Source organism: Oratosquilla oratoria, chromosome 15, assembly GCF_046742065.1.
Source record: "Oratosquilla oratoria isolate Oo_2021 chromosome 15, ASM4674206v1, whole genome shotgun sequence".
Lineage (NCBI taxonomy): Eukaryota > Metazoa > Arthropoda > Malacostraca > Stomatopoda > Squillidae > Oratosquilla > Oratosquilla oratoria.
This window is the reverse complement of record NC_134791.1, coordinates 13,147,295-13,166,913: the sequence shown is the minus strand read 5'-3', so window position 1 is coordinate 13,166,913 and position 19,619 is coordinate 13,147,295. Positions and strand designations below refer to the sequence as shown.

The following is a 19,619-nucleotide window of genomic DNA, read 5'->3' as shown; positions in this document are numbered from 1 at the left end:
GCAGTGGACAGGGTGCAGGGATGACCCGTCATCTAGGAGGTGCTAAGATGGGAGGGAGGGTGGAGGGGTGTGGAGTGTTTTCGGGGATGGAATGGGTGGGAATGATTTTATGCCTTGTCCTTTTTGGCTACCTCCCTGGTAAGGGGGAAAAAGCCTTGGTATATGTATGTATGTATGTACATACACCAAAGGTTTTTTTTTTCCCTTACAAGGGAGGTAGCCAAAAAACAAAGACATAGAAACCACTCCCACCCATTCCATCCCCTACATACTCCACTCCCTCTTCCCTCCCTCTTATCTTGGCACCTTCTGGATGACAGGTCATCCCTGCACCTTGTCCACTGCCCTGGGTCAGAATCAGTGCCACAAGACACAGCACATCCACAGCAAGGCTGCTTCATTAAATTGGTGACCCCCACCCTCTCCATCCCCTCATGTAGAAATGGAGAAGACAGGGAGACAAGTTAAAACAATCAAATAATGATTCATGTACTCTTTATTCATACAAAAATATTTTCCTTCACTTACAGAATCTATTACATGAAAAAAGAGCTATTCTCATCCCTACAATTGGCCTATTCTTTGGTCAACACGACAAAAGTATTACCTATATCACAAGAATTTAATATATTCTTTGGTCAAAGTGACAAGTATTAACTTAACATAAAGAATCCAATGCAACTTTGCATGAAAACTGATAATGACTATAAAAATCACTTTAGCCAAAATTCTGAACAAATCTGGCCAATGAAGGCAAAACTTCTCCAATAACAGTAAATCTTTATTCATACTTTTAATTAGCAATCTTCAATCCTGCAGCTCGTCATCCTAACCTGGAAAATTGTTCCCCTTAGGATCTATTCTTGACAAAAAATAAATGACACTTTTCTACATAACATGTATATATAAAATAAAACATGAACAGGCATTCTTTCTATATATTGTAAACCTGAGTGGCTTAATGCTTAGTAAAGTATCTATGTGCTATGAAATACATCTCATCACATAACCTGATATGTTTGTGCTTTTGGGGCTCATCCAAACCTTTAAAATAATAAAACTCAGAGAAAGAAGAGTTTGTCACACAGCCCAGGTGCAGCTGCCTTCTTCACATTCTGTCCAATGAGGTAGGCAAGTTTATGCGCATACTGCAAAGAAAAGTGTGTACAAGAAAAAATCTCTGGTGAACATGTAATACTGATCAAATTCATACACAATGCTATATGAATACATACATATACCAAAGGGTCCTTTATCCCTTTTAAGGGTAGTATCCAGTCAAGGCATGCACCCACATTTCACCCAATACACAAAGCAACCGTTACAAATTAGGCAGACAATAGCTACTAACCCCTAAGCCCAGTTTTTTATTTTGTAGACTTAGTTACTGTCAATGACATAAGTTAAGCTAAGTAAAGGGTCCTTGGGTACCAGCATCATGAAAAATTATTAATCCCAACACAGGCAACCCACCAATTTTCACCTGACAGAAGTCCCAATATATTTACAGGCAGAGGGTCAATTAAGGCAATCTAGACAGGCAGATGCCAAAACCATGTTTTTAGTTATCACTGTCCAAAGGAGTGTATTCAGGGATGGAATGGGTGGGAATAATTTTATGCCCTTTTCTTTTTGGCTACCCCTCTTGTAAGGGGGAAAAAGCCTTGGTATATGTATGTATGTATGTACTGTCCAAAGGTTGACCAAATAAGGTGCTCAAAGAAATTTTATTTTTGAGGTGCTGGCATCTTCGCCTGTCTGGCATGGAGTGCCTCAATTAATCTCAACCTTATTATGCTTCAACAAGAGACCCAAGGCCCCAAGGTATCCAGCCACATCCACCAAGTTAGACCATAAATCCCTCAAAGAACAAATGGATCTGTTGTCATTATTGTGTGAATGTTGAACAGTGCAAGAAAGAGCAGACTCCTTGACTAAACAATTGATGGTTCCTAGTACTGAAGGGGACTTCTTTGAACCATGTCCCTCTTTCAGTCTTCATTTAGTTGCTCAGATGAGCAAAACCAACTGTCACTGGGTGGAACACCATTCCAAAGGAGAGGACCTTTCCCCCTTATATGAGGGGTGGCCAAGTCAAAGCACACATAGCAGAACACAATATGGAAAACAAGCCATGTCCATGGTGATATTTTTACTAATGGGAAAAATTTATCATAAAAAAGCATAAAAGAATATATGAAATGAAATATTCTAATAAGTAAATTACAAAATAAACTCTCATCCACCACCCAAAAGGGGAACGATGGGTGGTGGATGAGAGTAGAATAGGTACGAATGTGTGCCTTGGCTAGCTACCTCCCATATTAGGGGGAAGAGGCCCTTTGTATAGATCTGTCTATTCATATGCCAAGGGCCTTTTCCCCCTTATACGAGAGGTAGCCAAAGCAAAAGGCATATACCCAATCCCACCTATTCTACTCCCATTCACCACCTTTTCCTCCCTCTCATCTTAGCTCCTCATGAATGCATGGTCATCCCTGTCTCCTGCTCACTGCCCTGGGTGATGGATAGACAAAACAAACTATGATAATAGCTCATTAAGTAAGTGTCACCTCACCTGACATGGGGCTGGTACTCGAATGGTGCCAGGCCAATTGTAGTAGAGATGTGTGAGCTTGTAAGTAAGCCTCTGCATGTGGTCCACTTTTAGGTGCCCACCATCAAGGACCACCACATAGTGAGTGGGAGAAACTGTTCCCTGGTGGAAGAGTACTTGTGTCAATGATGATGATAAGGAGGAGGAGGAGATGGAAGGTGAGGAAGAGGAGGGGGAGGGGGAAGAGAAGGTGTAGGAGGAGGAGAAGGTGTAGGAGGTGTAGGAGGAGGGGGAGAAGGTGTAGGAGGAGGAGGAGGAGGAGGAGAAAGAGGAGGAGGAGGAGGAGGAAGTAGGGGGAGAGGAGGAGAAAGAGAAGAAGGGGTTGAGGAGGAGGAGGAGAAAGAGAAGAAGGGGGGAGGAGGAGTAAGAAGAAAAACAAGTAAAGAAGAAAAATAGGAAGAATTTCTGAGACATCTTAATGAACAGATATTATAGTCCTATAGAAATGTGAACAAGTAAAACCATGACCTTACCTGCCTGACATGCTGCGAGACCAGCAGGAAGTCATACCAATTACGTTTGGTGATGGCGTAGTCTACCACTGAGCCAGGTCCAGGGTTACTCAAATCTCGTCCATTCTGTTTTATGAGTAGGAGCATATAATACAGATATAAAATATGAGTAACGAAGAATATACTTTTTGAATAAGCTAAAACCATGTTTTTATGCACACAAGAGATGTTCCTAACTTTACATGCCATGCCCATGCATCAAAAACTAAACATGACATCCCTTCCCAAATAAAAATGTACATACATGCATATACCAATGTTTTTTTCCCTCTTACAAGGGAGATAGCCAAAAACAAAGTCATAAAATCCACTCCCACACATTCCATTTCCACATACTCTATTCCCATTCACCCCCTCCCTCCCTCTTTAAATCCTCTGTAAATCTGTAATATAGTACTTACACAGTAGAATGAACCTTAAGCTTGTCAATATCACAAAAACCAATAACAACACTGCAATATTTGTTGATGTTTGGGAATGGAGGTGGTATCAACAATGGGTACCATCAAGTGGTGGTCCCACAAGGTATATTTCCAAGAACCATCTCCCCTACCCTCACCCTACCATTTTCAAAACCTCTCAACATGCTCACCTCCATTTAAGAAAGGCAACCCCTTGGGATTGACAGAAGTTTCTAGACCAAAGATATCTATCACATCAACTTTAGCCATTTTCATTCCACTTTTTTTACCCAAGAATAACTGATGAATAACTGCACTTCATCTCCTTCTCTTCCCCCTACTAGCCAGTGACAGAAACAGACCCACACAAACACAACATAAACATTAATCCAATATTTCTTCTGAAAGATCTATGGAAGGGCATGAGGACCATTGCTTACTATTGTGGGGCTGCATGTTTCTAATCAGTTAAATTAGAGGCACCTGCTATCATTAGCAGGGGTGGTAGTGATCATGGCTACCTCCTTCATACAGGGAGAAAAAGCCCTTGGTATATAGTTAAGATAGATAGATAGATAGGTGGTAATCATGGTGAAAAGAAATGAAAATGATGATTCACAATGATAAGAATAAACTCTGATGACCATATCAACAAATGTGATAACTAACAAGACAAGGCACAGACATTCAACACTGTACAAGAGGTGCCAAGATAGGAGGGAGGGAGGAGGGTGGAGGGGAGTGGAATATATGGGAAATGAAATGGGTGGGAGTGATTTCTATGCCTTTTTCTTTTTGGCTACCCCCCCGTGTAAGGAGGAAAAAGCCTTTGGTATATGTATGTATGTACAAGTTGTCACTCACCAAGGAAGCAAATATTTTTGTATTGATCCTTTTCTGAACAACAACGAAGGACATTTTTGGCTCATAGGCATCAAAGTCTTGGAATATGGTTGCCAACTGTGGAACTTCATGTTCTTCTGTCAAGTGCAACTGACCATCACTAACACCATCTCGGTAGATAACAATACAACGGGGAAGGGCATGGTGAATCTGCCAATAACATAATGGGAAGAAAATGAAGCCAACATAGAAGGTTGACAATAAACCTGAAAAAGCTCTTAACCCCCTTCACTATCATGATGCCCCAGCACCATCCTCTAGATTTTTTGTCTGGATACCACATGGTTTGATTCCACCAAGGGGCAGACTTGGGGCAAAATATGGCTCCTGTGATCTGAGATTCATGTGTCCTAAGTCTACACCTTTAGCTGAATAAACTCACATTTTCAGAACAAAACCTGTAAAGAACATTATTGTAGTGAAGGGGTTAGCAGTATATCAATCCACATCCAGGTATCAGTAATCATATTGTCATGATACTCCTACTAAGGTATAGTATCAAAAGTTTATAATCATTAGCCTATTAGTTCAACTCCTTCACTACATTGACTTACTCTTCAGATTTTGTTCTGTCTAACACCAGGCAATTGTATTCAGCTTAAAACAAGACCACAGTGATGGCTAAGACTGTCTAAATTTATCTCTTCATTACAATGATTATCTATATACTAAAGGCTATTCTCCCTTATTAGTTAGGTAGTTAAGGCAATGATGTTCTTTTCATATTTTGTTCTGGCTAACACCAAATGTTATTATTCACCTTAAGGCAACACTTCATATTGATTAAGTTATAAGCAAAAAATTTTCTGGAGTACATGGGAAACAATGACAAATATACACACAGACAGACCCTATGATAATGTCTTAAGGATTCCAGCATAGATATTTTGAGTCCATTGACAATTTCTTCTCCTGGATTTTGAAAGCTTGTGTTGGAGAACCACTGTGTCAGTGTTGGATTCATGGAAGACACAAAACCCACAACTGAAGCACCTCTTCGTACAGGGTCATGGTAAACATCAATACCACATACCTGGTGAACAATCATACATTTAACAAATGAAATGAATTACAAGTAAATGAAAAATTTTGGAATGCAGAGCAATAAATAAAATCTAATCTTATGGAAATCTTTAAGCCTTTCAATGATATATATCTTATAGATTTTTTCCATGATGAATATATGATGATATTATTCTGGCAATATGCAGAGCCCAGAACATGACTCACCATTTCACACAATGATATTTTGATATGGTTTAACGTCACAAACTCCTCCCTATAAGAAGGCTTGGATGGTGCCCCTCACAGAGGGCTTTGTACGGTTAACTTCACACAATAAAATTATATATGATAACAATAGATATATAAGAACATTTTCAAACATACCATGAGCCCTGACAGTGGAATCTTTAGAGCCCACAACTCGCCTCCAAGCTTGCAATTTATCTGCAGTGCAATTTTTTGAACAACCGACCTCAGTCTGTTCTCCTGCCCTATAGTTCTGGAATTGATGCACTGAGTGGGCAAGCTTAGTTCTGCACATGCAAGTTTCTTAACAGCAGAGTAACGGTCCTCCCGTTGGGTTGGAAAGATAATCACAGCCATCTGTAACTGTTAGAAAAAAAATTATATAAATAAAAAAAATATGCACATCAATACTAAATGCAGAGGGAGGAGGGAGGGGAGGGAGAAAGGGAAGGAAAGGGGGAGACAGAGTGGGAATGGGAGTGGAAGGGGAGATGGAGTGGGAGGGGGAGAGGAAGAGAAAGGCAGAGGGAGGTGCATGTGTATTTACCTAGTTGTATTTACCTAGTTGTATTTTGCGGGAAGGGGAGCTATGCTCGTGTTGTCCCGCCTTTGTATCTTGCAGTGTCTAGTTTGTTTTTAAACTCATGAATGGTTTTTGCGCATACTATTTCATTGTCCAGTTTGTTCCAAGTGTCCAAAACTCTATGAGGAAAAATGTTTTTCTTCAGTTCTCTTCTATAGCTATGTTTTTTTATTTTCTTTCCATGTCCTCTTGTGTTTCTTTTGTCCCAGTTAAGTAAGTTCTCACTATCGAGTACCTCTGTGCCTTTCATGATTCTGTAGATGGTCAATAGGTCACCTCTCTCTCTTCTTTGCTCCAGTGTCGGTAACTCCAGTTTAGCCAATCTCTCTTCGTATGATAGGTTTGCAAGTGCAGGTGCCATTTTTGTAGCTGCTCTTTGGATTCTTTCTATTTTCTTTATATTCTTTTTAGTACTGGGGGACCACAATGTCGCTGCATACTCTAATCTAGGCCTTATCAATGTAACCAATATTTTTTTCATCATGTCTTCGTCCAAGTATGTAAACGCCACTTTTATTGATCTTAGCAAGTTGTAAGTCTCCCCGACAATTTTGTTAATCTGTATATCATAGGACAAGTCGTTCGTGATAATTACTCCCAAATCTTTTTCGGATCCTACTTTCTTTACTTCTTTGGTTCCAATTGTATATTTTCCTGATATTCTGTTTTTGCTTTTTCCAAACTCCATTATGCTACACTTCTTAGTATTAAAGTCCACTTCCCATTTCTGACTCCAGTTCCATACCCTATTTAGGTCTTCTTGCAGTGCTTCACAGTCCTCATCAGTTTCTATTTTCCTTAGCAGTTTGGCGTCATCGGCAAAGAAACTCATGTAGCAGTTCACGTCCTCATCCATGTCATTCATATAGATAGCAAACATTATTGGTGCCAGCACAGATCCTTGCGGTACTCCACTGATCACCTCTTTCCAGTCTGAATATTTTTCTCTGAGCACTACTCTCATCTTTCTACCAGTCAGAAAGTCCTCTATCCATTTTAGTAGGTTTCCCTGTATTCCTCCTATGTGTTCCAGTTTTTTTAGTAGTTTTCTGTGTGGTACTTTGTCAAAGGCTTTTTGCAAGTCTAGGAATGCACAATCAGCCCATCCATTTCTTTCTTGCACTATGTCTATTAGTCTTGAGTAAAAGCATATTAAGTTTGTGGAGCATGATCTTCCTTGTCTGAATCCGAATTGTCTTGGGTTTAATATGTCATTGTCTTCCAGATGTTTTACCCATCTATTCTTGATTATTTTCTCACAAATTTTGGCAATGGTGCTTGTTAGTGATACTGGCCTATAGTTGGTGGGTTCTTCTTTGTTTCCTCCTTTGTGTATTGGTACAATGTTAGCGTTTTTCCAGTCCTCGGGTATCTTTCCTTCTTTGAGTGAGCTGTTTATTAAGATGTGTATTTTGTCTGTTAGTTCTTCTTTGCACTCCTTTAGAATCCAATTTGCAATACCGTCCGGGCCATGTGATTTTCTGACATCCAGCCTTGATAAATGTTCTGATATTTCCTTTAGTGATGCTGTAAACTCATTCATGAGGGGAGATTTCTTGTTTTTGTCTATGTCACAATTCGGTATTTTCTCTCTGGTGAAAACAGAATTAAAGTGATTGTTCATGACTTCGGCCATCTCTAAATCTTCTGTGTATTCTATGTTTCCTTGGCATAGTTTCACCAATTCCTGTTTGTTTTTAAGTTTACCATTCACATACCGATAGAATAGTTTGGGTTGCTCTTTGCATTTGTCTATAATATCCTTCTCATGGTTCCTTTTCTCCTCTCTTCTCACATTAACATACTCATTTCTATAGTTAACATAAATTTGCCATTTGCTTTGTTTTTTGTCTTTTCTCCACTTTTTCCAAGCTTTGTCCCTTCTGTCTTTTGCCTCACTGCATCTTTTGTTGAACCAACATTTAATGTACTCTCTCTCTCGCTTTTGTCTTGGTACATGCCTGTTTACCCCTTCATTGTAGTTTTCCATCAATATATTCCATTTCTCTTCCACTGCTGTTTCTTCCCTGTAAAATATTTCCCAGTTTGCATTCCGGAAGAATGTCTTTAGCTTTGTAAAGTCTGTTTTGTTGTACCTCAGTCTTCCTTTCCTATGCTTTTCGTTCCTCTCTATGTCTATTTCTTCCTTTAGTATAGTTTCGATGAGTACATGGTCACTCTTTCCAATTGGTGTCTCATACTGGACTTTATGCACTATTTCAGGCTCTGTTGTAAATATTAGATCTAGTTTCGATGGCTCTTCATTATTTCTGTACCTTGTGTTTTCACGGACCCATTGGGTCATTGTGTACTCCATGGTCATATCTAGCAGTACATTGCCCCACGAGTCATCTCCTCCTTGCACTGTCATGCTGTCCCAACAAATTTCTTTGCAATTGAAGTCCCCCATAACTACCAGATTACCCTTACCCATTAGTATCTCATTGAGTGATTTTCTTGTGTCATCTAGCATTTTTGTATGTTCAATTTCTTTCCAAGCGCTTGTTTTTGGAGGCACATAAGTCACCACAAACTTTCTACTTTTCATATTCTTGCCTTCGACTTTTATCATGATCAATTCAGCATTACCTTTGCCCTCTGCAATTTTTGTCACCTTTAGGTCTTTCTTGGCCAAGAACATGATTCCCCCTCCCTGTTTCTTGTCCCTGTTTTTTATCCAGTAGTTGTATAAACCTTGTCCGATAACAGTGGATGGTATTTCACCTCTTAGTTTGGTCTCTACAATTCCCATTATGTCTGGTTTTGCTTCTAACAGATAATCATTGAGTTCGTTCAGTCCCGAAATTAGTCCGTCAATGTTGGTATAGGCCACTTTTAATTTTCTTCCTTCTCCCTGGTTTCTTCTTCCCTTGTTTTGTTCGTTTTGAAGCGCCATTGTCTTAATCTCAAGTCTATTACTCTCCACTGGAATTCTTTGCATTCTGTCTCCGATCTTTTCAAGTTTTTTTCCTTTGCTTCTTCTCTTAGCGCCCTTTCTTTTTCTAATTCCTCAGTACTCATTTCTCTTTTTATCCATATCTTATTGTATTTTTCACTCTTTGCCAAGTTACCTACTTTTTCAAATATGTCTTCTACTACCACTTGTGACCTTAGTTTTATCTTTAGAGGTCGATTCCTATCCTTAGTATAGCGACCAATTCTGTAAGTCTCTTCTAAGTCTGTGCCTGAATCACTATCTCCCCCCTGAATTTCATTAAGGATTTCTACTGCTGTCTCTTTTTCTTCTTTTTCTCTCATGTACCTCGCCAATCCTTGTTTTTCTTTAAGCCCATAAACCACAATACATTTCTTCCTATCTACTGTGTCCCTGACCCAATTTGCTTTTTCGTTAATCACTTGAATGATTGTGTCTTTTGCATTATCTTGCATTTGCTGCTTGACTATTTCTTTGAAAGCAATTTCTTTATTTTCAATATTTTCTTTCCACTTCTTAATTTCCTGGATACTGTCCCCACCTAAGTTTTCTTCGATCTTTTGTGTCAATTCTTGTAATTTGTTGTTCACTTCCTGCTTTAGATTTTCGCTATTATTATCATTAGTTTTCTTCTTTTCATTATCATTCTTCAGTTCATTTATGTCTCCTTTCATTTCTTTAATTTCGTTTGTAAGATCCAAGTTAGCTTTTTTCAGGTCAGAAATTTCATGGTTAGTCTTAGATAAACAATCAATTAAACCAATGACCTCTTTTCTTAAGTCCATGATTTCATTTTCCCACCGAGTCCTATTTTTGCTCATCTCTCTCTCTATCTCTAATAATCTACTTAAGTTCTTTCTTTCGTACTTACCAAACCCTAAGAAATCATTGTCATAACACGTGTTTTGTTGAGTGTTTACATCGCGGTTAAGTGGATTGCCGCCAGATGGCTCTGATTCGCAACTGGCTTTCGAGTCGTTTTCATTCATTTTTGCTAATTTCGAGTTAACACAATTAACTAGCACTGCATAGATACCATTTCGGGCACTCACGTTCACTCCCCACCCCTACAGTACAAACCAGGTTTTCCTTTTTCGTCGTAAATCCTCTTCTTCTTGGTCGCGCGACGACAGCGACGACGAGCGGTGTTGCTTCGATGAGCGTGTGTGTATGTGTACACACATGTGTGAAGGGGAAGGGGGTGCATCTGACAACTCTCTTTTATCTTCTCCCTTCCCTACTCAACAGACATTCCTCTTGCATCTAAATGGCCTTTTCATCCTGTCCATCCACCTTATTCTTGGTTGTCTTCCCATCAAGTTTACTCCATCTATTTCTGCCATCTACATTATTTGCTAGTTAGTCTTCAGGCATTCTTTCCATATAGCCAAAAGTTCTACCACAGGAGAGTGATGAGGTTATAAACTATTATGAGAACTTAAGAATGCTTCAACAAGGATGAAATATACGATACTATCAACATAGGTCTCACAGTAAACTTTTCACCCAAATGGGAAAAAACACTTCCCAACCCTCTTCTAGTACAACATTGTATTTCTATACTATGCTGCCAAATCAATACGAGGTGTCACTTACATTTCTGTGGTAATGCTGCTTAAGAGCCGATACATAGGTTTCTATTCTGTCATCTGCTAATCGTATCATGTTCGGCTCTCCAACCTGTATATAATAATAATAAAATAGTGATCATGAAAAAATATGTACATACATACATACATATACCAAGGCTTTTTCCCCCTTTCAAGGGAGGTAGCCAAAAAGGGAAAGGCATAAAAACACTCCCACCCATTTCATTCCTAAATACACCTATATAGTGTTGTTGGCACAATCACTCCTTCATACAACCTCCTCTTAGCATCCATTCCCAAATGTTTATTTCTCATTACACTTTTTAATCCCCCAAGACATTTACTTGGTTCTCTCAATCTACCACTCCTCCCTTTCCCACTACATTCACACCCAAGTATCTAAAGCTATCCACTTCCTCCAGTCTCCTTTAATACTCACTTCCAATTTGCTACCTTCCTCTTCACTTGTACATCTCATCACCTTACTTTTACCCACATTTATCTTCAAATTCCTTCTTTCACACACCTTCCCAAACTCCGTCACTAACTTCCTCAATCCCTCCTCTGATTGTACCTCCCGTCATCCAGGAGGAGCCAAGAAAAGAGGGAGGGAGAGAAGGATGGTGAATGGGAGTGAAGTGGGTGGGGATAAAATGGGTGGGAGTGGAATTATGCCTTTTGATTTTAGCTACCTCCCTTGTAAGGGGGAAAAGCTCTTAGTATATGTATGTATGTATGAGGGGAGCAGTCTCTGATTGTCAATTCTCCATGTGTGACAAGGTGAAACCAATATAGTCAAACAGACAGAAAGAGAGAGAGATATCTTGGGTCCAGTCCAAAGAGTGTCAGCCCATTGGGCTGCACCTCCAGATAGAGGTAAGAATGTTGATGGATTTTAAAACCCATCGGCTGAAGTAAGATGATACTATTAATTCCATATTGAAAGAGACATTTGCAAAGAGAAAACCATGGAGCATATGAAATACAGGAATAAGACTGTATATCAAAAGTACCATCAAGTAACGAGTTTTGTCCACTTACTTCATCATTAATTACATTTCCCTATATATACAACATATATCTAAGAGCATCATACATTACTGTTAATGAATTATGGCAACTGGAAAGGAAAGGAAAGATAAGAAAAGAAAAGAATTATTTTTTAACATTGAAAAGTCAAGGCAGAAAAAGAAATAAATAAATAAAATTTACTGCAACAAAAAAATAATAGTCACTGTGATTTCACACCTGCATACCCATAGAGCGGGTGACTTGATACATCATATCCACGAACTTGTATGACCGTTGTTCGTCTCGTTGGGAAAACATGACCAGCCAGCGTCGAGCCTCAAGATCCACCTGCAAGATCCATAAAAATGGACACCAATCAAATAATCACCCCACAGAAGCAAACATTATTATTGCATAATTGGATTCTCCCTTAAGTAGACTTCAGGGACACCCAAGGTAAGCTCTTAGGGAGTCAATGACATTACTATTATTCTGGTTAGAACTACAAGATTATGTAAGGGGTTAATCCTAGACTGAAAATGAATGAAACTCCCAGTCTCCCACTCACTGCTAAGGTCTGGAGCAATGCTGCATGACACAGCACCTCCTCAGCAGGGCCCAATAGCTGGAGCTGGTTTACCCCCATTGCTTCATTACATGGGAACCCCTCCCTTTCTTCCTCCATTCAAGAATTCAAATCGCACAAATAGAAATCCCTTGGGGCCACATCAACTTCTCATTCATTCATAATCATTCTCCACTCACACCTGTTTCTTGTCTTCTCCCTTTCCTGCTCAACAGATATTACCCTTGTACCCAAGGAGTCCCCTGAACCCCATCCACACATCCCATTTTCAATCTTCCCATCAAGTTCACTTCATCCATCTCTGCCTTTCACTCTTTTTGCTAGTCTTTCTTTACTCACTCTTTCCATGTGCTCAGACCCATTTCAGCATTCTTTGATCAACCCTACTCACCAGCATTTTTTCCACCCTCGATCTCTCCCTCATCTCCTAATTTCTCACTAACACTCCTCATAACCCCTACCATACTTCTTAAACACTTCATCTCAAACACATTTATGCTATTCCTTTCTGCCTCCCTTAAATTCACTTACATAAATACATACATACATATACCAAAGGCTTTTTCCCCCTTACACAGGGGGTAGCAAAAAAGAAAAAGGCATTGAAATCACTCCCACCCATTTCATTTCCCATATATTCCACTCCCCTCCACCCTCCTCCCTCCCTCCTATCTTGGCACCTCCTGGATGACGGGTCATCCCTGCATCCTGTCCACTGCCCTGGGTCAGAAGCAGTGTCGCAAGACACAGCATATCCACAGCATGAAAAACACTGACCGGTTTGATGACTCTCTCCTTTCCAGCTTCTCTTGACCAGTCTGCACCCTGACCACCGTGGATTTCCCGGCTGCCAAACAGAATATTCTCAGGTGGAAGTAGTCTTCCTTCTAATTCTAAGGAAGTGTCTTCCAATATCAAACCCCAGTCACTGAGAACCTTACAGGCTTCTTCATTTCCTGAAACAGAACAATCTCAATGAGTGAATAGTTTTCTTCATTTGAAACCAAAATCTAATGCTTTCAAGTTGACAAGAAAGTTTACATGATCTAGACATAACTTAAATATCTCTCACCTAATCAGCCTTAATCCACAAAGCAAAATAATGAGGCATGTGAGAGGAAAATCCTCACCTCTTTCATTCTGATCATGTGTACTTTCCACCCCTTCCTGTTTCAACCACAAGTAGCTTGCATCTCATTACTTTCCAGCAATAATGCCAGTTCACTATCACAAAGGTTTACAAAGGAAGACCATGCCGACAGGAGACTTTTTGGTCCATGAATAAGTCGAATGCAGGATATTGCCAAGTCTTCTCCAACTTACTTCACTATATGATAATCAATGCAACAATCATTGCATCTGTTTGTATAAATCTGTCTCTCACACATCTTAAATATATGCTAAGAAATATAATAAAATTTTGTTGATGAGTTTTACTGGCCTATAGTTTTACTGAACAGTTTTACTGATCTATTGCCCCACAGCAGCTACTGATGTTCCCCAAGCCCTTCTATACATGTCTCTGGGAAAAAATCATTGGACTGTTGTCTGAGTTGTAATAATGGGGGGTGTTTGCATGTTTGTAGCATACAGATGGAGGAGAGGCCACCAGCTATCAGCTAACAACAACAAAAACAACAATGGAGAGATGTAAGAGTTGTCCAACAGATCTTAGCCCCAGCTTGAAGATTGCCTGCACCTTCAAATAAAAATGAGGTTGTTGATAGGTTTTGAAGATGAGAACAGGAAGGTGATTCTCTCTGACATTCAGCTCACAGAACGAAAACAAATGGGAATCATCACGGTTCCTTTGACAAAGAAATTAATGGTAATTCATAAGTTACATATATACCAAAGGCTTTTTCCCCCTTATAAGGGATATAGCCAAAAAACAAAGGCATAAAAACCACTCACACCCATTCCATCCCCACATACCCCACTCCCATCCACAAAATCTGGCCATGCTACATTGCCACAAAATCTACATTTTTAGCAATTCTTACCAATAAAACAAAACCTATTCAACTCCTTTTCTCATCTCAACACCCAAGGGATGAAGAGCTGCCTTGGCCCCTGTCACAATGCTTCAGTCAAAAGCAATGCAGTATGGCACAGCTATTCCAAAGCAGGGTCCAACAACAGGAGCTGGTTTATTCCCACTGCTTCAAAGCATGGCAGCCCTCCTAACCTTCTCATCCACTCAAAATAAATTATGAAGCAGACGAGAAAAATTTACAAAATAAATACAATATGACTCTTAAACACACCATTGACATTCTTGACAAAGGAACGCAGGGAGGCCTGACGTGCACTAGGTGTCATCTGGGTATGTTGTGCCAGGTCCTTCATCACACGGAAATCTGAGCGCATCTCATCAGTGAGTCCTGTCATATAGCACAACTCTGGGACAAGGCACAGGAACTTGGGTGTACTCTGACAGTGAAGACAAATGATTGTATGAATCAATCAACTACCCCGACTCTTTCCTGTAGGAGGTATGTGGCCCCCAGAGGATCCCAGTCCACATCAATTAGCTACCCTACACAAGTTATTGCCTTTTACAATCACATCAACACTTTCACAAACGTGTCAATAAAAAAAATTGAATATAAAAATAGAATGTGACCAAAATGCAAAATCAAAAACAAATACTAACTATATCCTGTATTTCCACTTTCTTGATTTTATTAAGTAGTAATGGTTGATGTGGATCTTGAATTGTGATATTGTAAGACTCTTTGTAGTACTGCAAATAACTTATCTGTAAAGGAAAAATACAACAAACTTATAATTTTTTCAATCATCTCCGAAAAGAACATCTTCCAATACTGTATACTCCCTTCACTAAGATATTTTTCTTATAAGGTAAACATATGAGTGTGGGCATGCCTTTCTACCTTCCTTGTGAAGGGGAAGAAAATTTTGCTACACAGACTGTGATGAAATTCCTTCACTTTATTTCAACAAACAAATATGATGTAAATATATAAAACTGATGTATTACTGGGAGAAAAAAAAAATCATCATCACAATTGAGATGACACATATGCATTATTCAACACTGCTGAAGATATATACCTCCCCTTTAGGTGTTGTGAAAGTGGAGAGGGCATTCTGGTCAAAGAGGATATCATCAATGCGATAAGACTTGTTGTTATAGCGAGTCAATACACATGATCCAATTAGTGCATTTAATGCAGCCTCCTTGAAGCCAGCACGGTGAGCTGAACATAAATCTTTCCTGAAGAATAAAAATGACTGTATAAAGCTGTTCAAGAGAGAAGATTAAACAGTGCTGAGGTGGTTTAGTGCATGTGGAAAGAATGAACAAGGAAAGACAAGCAAAAAAGTGAATAGAAACAAAAAATGGAGGATGAATGGAGTGAAGGGAGCCTTGAATGCACAAGGGATGCCTGTTGAGCAAGGAAGAGAGAGTACAAAAGATAAAGAGTGCACAGAGAGGGATTGTGAATAAATGAAAGGATAATTTAACCCAAAGGGTTATTCTTCTCATCTGCACCATAAATTAAAGGGGGTCACTATATGATGAAATGGTGGGGGTAAACCAGTCCCAGCTGTTGGGCCCTGTTGTGGAAGTGTTGTGCCTAGTTGCTTTGCCCTTCACCTTTATACATGGGAATGGGCTTTCAGTATATACATTCACACACTGAGATGAATCCTTAATCTGCTATCTTTCTAAGATTTGTAAAAAAAATATTTAATATAAAACATGCTAAATCAGGAAAAGAAAATTTGGGGGCTTTTGTGTTGTTTTCCTTTTGCCAAACTACAAAACAACCTGACATGTATACATACTAAAGTATGTACAAAATAACCTGACTTGAAAACCAGGAATCACAGATATTCATATTTTTCAAATAATAAAAGAATGGGAAAAAATAAATATAATAATATTAATGACAATTTCCATAAACTATGACAAATACACAACTCACAGGACCTCATAAACAGTCTGAGTACGTAAAACTCTGTGTGATACATCTACACAGAGCATGACTCCACCTTCCATGTTCTGGGCTGCTGTCACATATCCAGGCCATATTTCCAGTCTGCAAATATTGATAAACTAATTACCATGAAAACCACACAATATAACAACAATGATAATGGTAAGTGCCCATGAGCCTCAGAATACTGTTATTTCAAACCCGATACAATTTTTTTTCCAAATAATAATAATAATAGTAATAATAATAATAATAATAAAAATACATACATAAATATATATATACCAAGGCTTTTTCCCCCTTACAAGGGAGGTAGCCAATACGGAAAAGGCATAAAATCATTTCCACCCATTCCATACCTGAATACACTCCACACCCCTCCACCTTCCCTCTCATCTTAGCACCTCCTGGATGATGGCTCATCCCTGCACCTTGTCCACTGCCCAGGGTCAGAAGCAGTGTCACAAGACACAGCACATCCACAGCAAGGCCGCTTCATTAAATCAGTGACCCTCCCCTCTCCGTTCCCCCATGCATAAAGGAGAAGACGGGGAGAAATCCCTTCAGGCTGTGTCAAATTTTGCTCACACATACTACCTCACCCCCCACCTCATGCATCACAACATCATCCATATACAACCATTCTCCATTCACCCCTGTCTTCTGTCCTCTCCCGTCCTTCCTCAACAGACATTCCCCTCTTCCCCAAAGCCCCCTTCACCCCATCCATCCACCTCATCCTAGGACATCCCTTCATGTTCACTCCTTCCACTTCTGCCTTCCACACCTTTCACTAATCTCTCTTCACTCATTCTTTCCATGTGTCCAAACCATCCTAATACTCTTTCATCAACCCTATCTCCCAACTCCCTTTCCACCCCTGTACTCCTCACCTCCTCGTTTCTCACTCTATCCAGCCTAGTAACTCCTATCATACTTCTCAGACATCTCATCTCAAACACATTCAAACTCCTCATCTTTTCCTCTCTTATGTTCCATGTTTCTGCCCAGTACAGTGCTCTTGGTACAATCACTCCTTCATACAATCTCCTCTTAGCATCCATTCCCAAATGTCTATTCCTTATTACACTTTTTAAAAATCCACCAAGGCATTTACTTGCTTCTCTCAATCTACATTCTACCTCCACCTTTACTCCACCTTTTCCTGCCACATTTGCACCCATACATACATACATACATATACCAAGGCTTTTTCCCCCTTACAAGGGAGGTAGCCAAAAAGGGAAAGGCATAAAAACACTCCCACCCATTTCATCCCTACATACACTCTCCACACCCTCCCACCCTTCCTCTCATCTGAGCACCTCCTGGATGACGGGTCATCCCTGAACCCTGCCCACCGCCCTGGGTCAGAAGCAGTGTCGCAAGACACAGTACATCCACAGCAAGGCCGCTTCATTTAATCGGCGACCCCCCCTCTCCGTCCCCCTTTGCATATAAGGAGAGGACGGGGAGAAATCCCTTCGGGCTGCGTCAAAATTTACTCACACATACTACCCCACCCCCCACCCCCCCGCCTATTCCTCCTCATGCATTCACAACATCATCCATATACAACCATTCTCCACTCACCTCTGTCTTCCGTCCTCTCCCTTCCTTCCTCAACAGACATTCCCCTCTTCCCCAAAGCCCCCTTCACCCCATCCATCCACCTCATCCTAGGACGTCCCCTCATGTTCACTCCCTCCACATCTGCCCAAGTATCTAAAACTATCCACTTCCTCCAATCGCTCTCCCTTAATGCTCACTTCCAGACTACAGCCACTTTCACCCCTTGTACATCTCATCACCTTACTTTTACCCACATTTATCTTCAGCTTTCTTCTATCACACACTCTCCCAAACTCTGTCACCAACTTCCTCAATCCCTCCTCCGATAATAAAAATAATAATAATAAAAATAATAAAAATAATAATAATAAAAATAATAATGATAATAATAATAAAATAAATAATAATAATTATAATAAAAATAATAATAATAAAAATAATAAAAATAATAATAATAAAAATAATAATGATAATAATAATAATTAATAATAATAATAATTATAATAATAATATTATTAATAATAATAATAATAATACATATATCAAGGCTTCTTCCCCCTTACAATGGAGGTAGCCAAAAAGACATACATATATATATATATATGCTTTTTTCCCCTTACAAGGGAGGTAGCCAATAAGGAAAAGGCATAAAATCATTCCCACCCATTCCATCCCTGAATACACTCCACACCCCTCCACCATCCCTCTCATCTTAGCACCTCCTGGATGATGCATCATCCCTGCACCTTGTCCACTGCCCTGGATCAGCAGTGTCGCAAGACACAGCACATCCACAGCAAGGCCGCTTCACTAAATCGGCAACCCCCCCTCTCCATCCCCCCGCGCATGAAAGGAGAAGACGGGGAGAAATCCCTTCGGGCTGCATCAAATTTTGCTCACACATACTACCTCACCCCCCATCCCCCTGCCCATTCCACCTCATGCATCACATCATCATCCATATACAACCATTCTCCATTCACCCCTGTCTTCTGTCCTCTCCTGTCCTTCCTCAACAGACATTCCCCTCTTCCCCAAAGCCCCCTTCACCCCATCCATCCACCTCGTCCTACGACGAACCTTCATGTTCACTCCCTCCACATCTGCCTTCCATACCTCTTTTACTAGTCTTTCTTCACTCATCCTTCCATGTGTCCAAACCATCATAATACTCTTTCATCAACCCCATCTCCCAACTCCCAATCCACCCCGGTTCTCCTCATCAACTACTCATTTCTCTATCCAGCCTAGTAACCCCTATCATACGTCTCAGATACCTCATCTCAAACACATTCAAACTCCTTCTCTTTTCCTCTCTTATGTTCCATGTTTCTGCCCCATACAGTGCTGTTGGCACAATCACTCCTTCATATAGTCTCCTCTTAGCATCCATTCCCAAATGTCTATTCCTCATTACACTTTTTAATCCACCAAGGCATTTACTTGCTTCTCTCAATCTACATTCTACCTCCATCTTCACTCCACCTTTTCCTGCCACATTTGCACCCAAATATCTAAAACTATCCACTTCCTCCAGTCGCTCTCCCTTAATGCTCACTTCCAGACTACTGCCACTTTCACCCCTTGTACATCTCATCACCTTACTTTTACCCACATTTATCTTCAGCTTTCTTCTATCACACACTCTCCCAAACTCTGTCACCAACTTCCTCAATCCCTCCTCCGATAAT

General features: G+C 40.0%; 1 protein-coding gene across 2 annotated transcripts in view; it reads right to left on the bottom strand.

Moving 5' to 3' along the window:
* Positions 1-484: 484 nt before the first annotated feature.
* AGO3 (Argonaute 3) overlaps positions 485-19,619 on the bottom strand; it is a 37,765-nt gene continuing 18,630 nt past the window's right edge. The window contains exons 7-20 of one of the 2 annotated variants that reach the window (XM_076198573.1): positions 16,345-16,458; positions 15,467-15,629; positions 15,045-15,149; positions 14,656-14,821; positions 13,166-13,344; positions 12,040-12,150; positions 10,799-10,882; positions 5,823-6,047; positions 5,284-5,466; positions 4,395-4,583; positions 3,091-3,195; positions 2,579-2,719; positions 1,045-1,148; positions 485-833 (exon numbers count right to left, since the gene is read on the bottom strand). In XM_076198573.1, coding sequence (XP_076054688.1) covers positions 1,062-1,148; positions 2,579-2,719; positions 3,091-3,195; positions 4,395-4,583; positions 5,284-5,466; positions 5,823-6,047; positions 10,799-10,882; positions 12,040-12,150; positions 13,166-13,344; positions 14,656-14,821; positions 15,045-15,149; positions 15,467-15,629; positions 16,345-16,458 — 1,852 coding nt within the window. In that variant the 3' untranslated portion in view covers positions 485-833; positions 1,045-1,061. Of the gene's footprint in view, positions 834-1,044; positions 1,149-2,578; positions 2,720-3,090; positions 3,196-4,394; positions 4,584-5,275; positions 5,467-5,822; positions 6,048-10,798; positions 10,883-12,039; positions 12,151-13,165; positions 13,345-14,655; positions 14,822-15,044; positions 15,150-15,466; positions 15,630-16,344; positions 16,459-19,619 lie in introns of those variants that run through there. The other variant, XR_012967168.1, reaches the window with a different exon arrangement.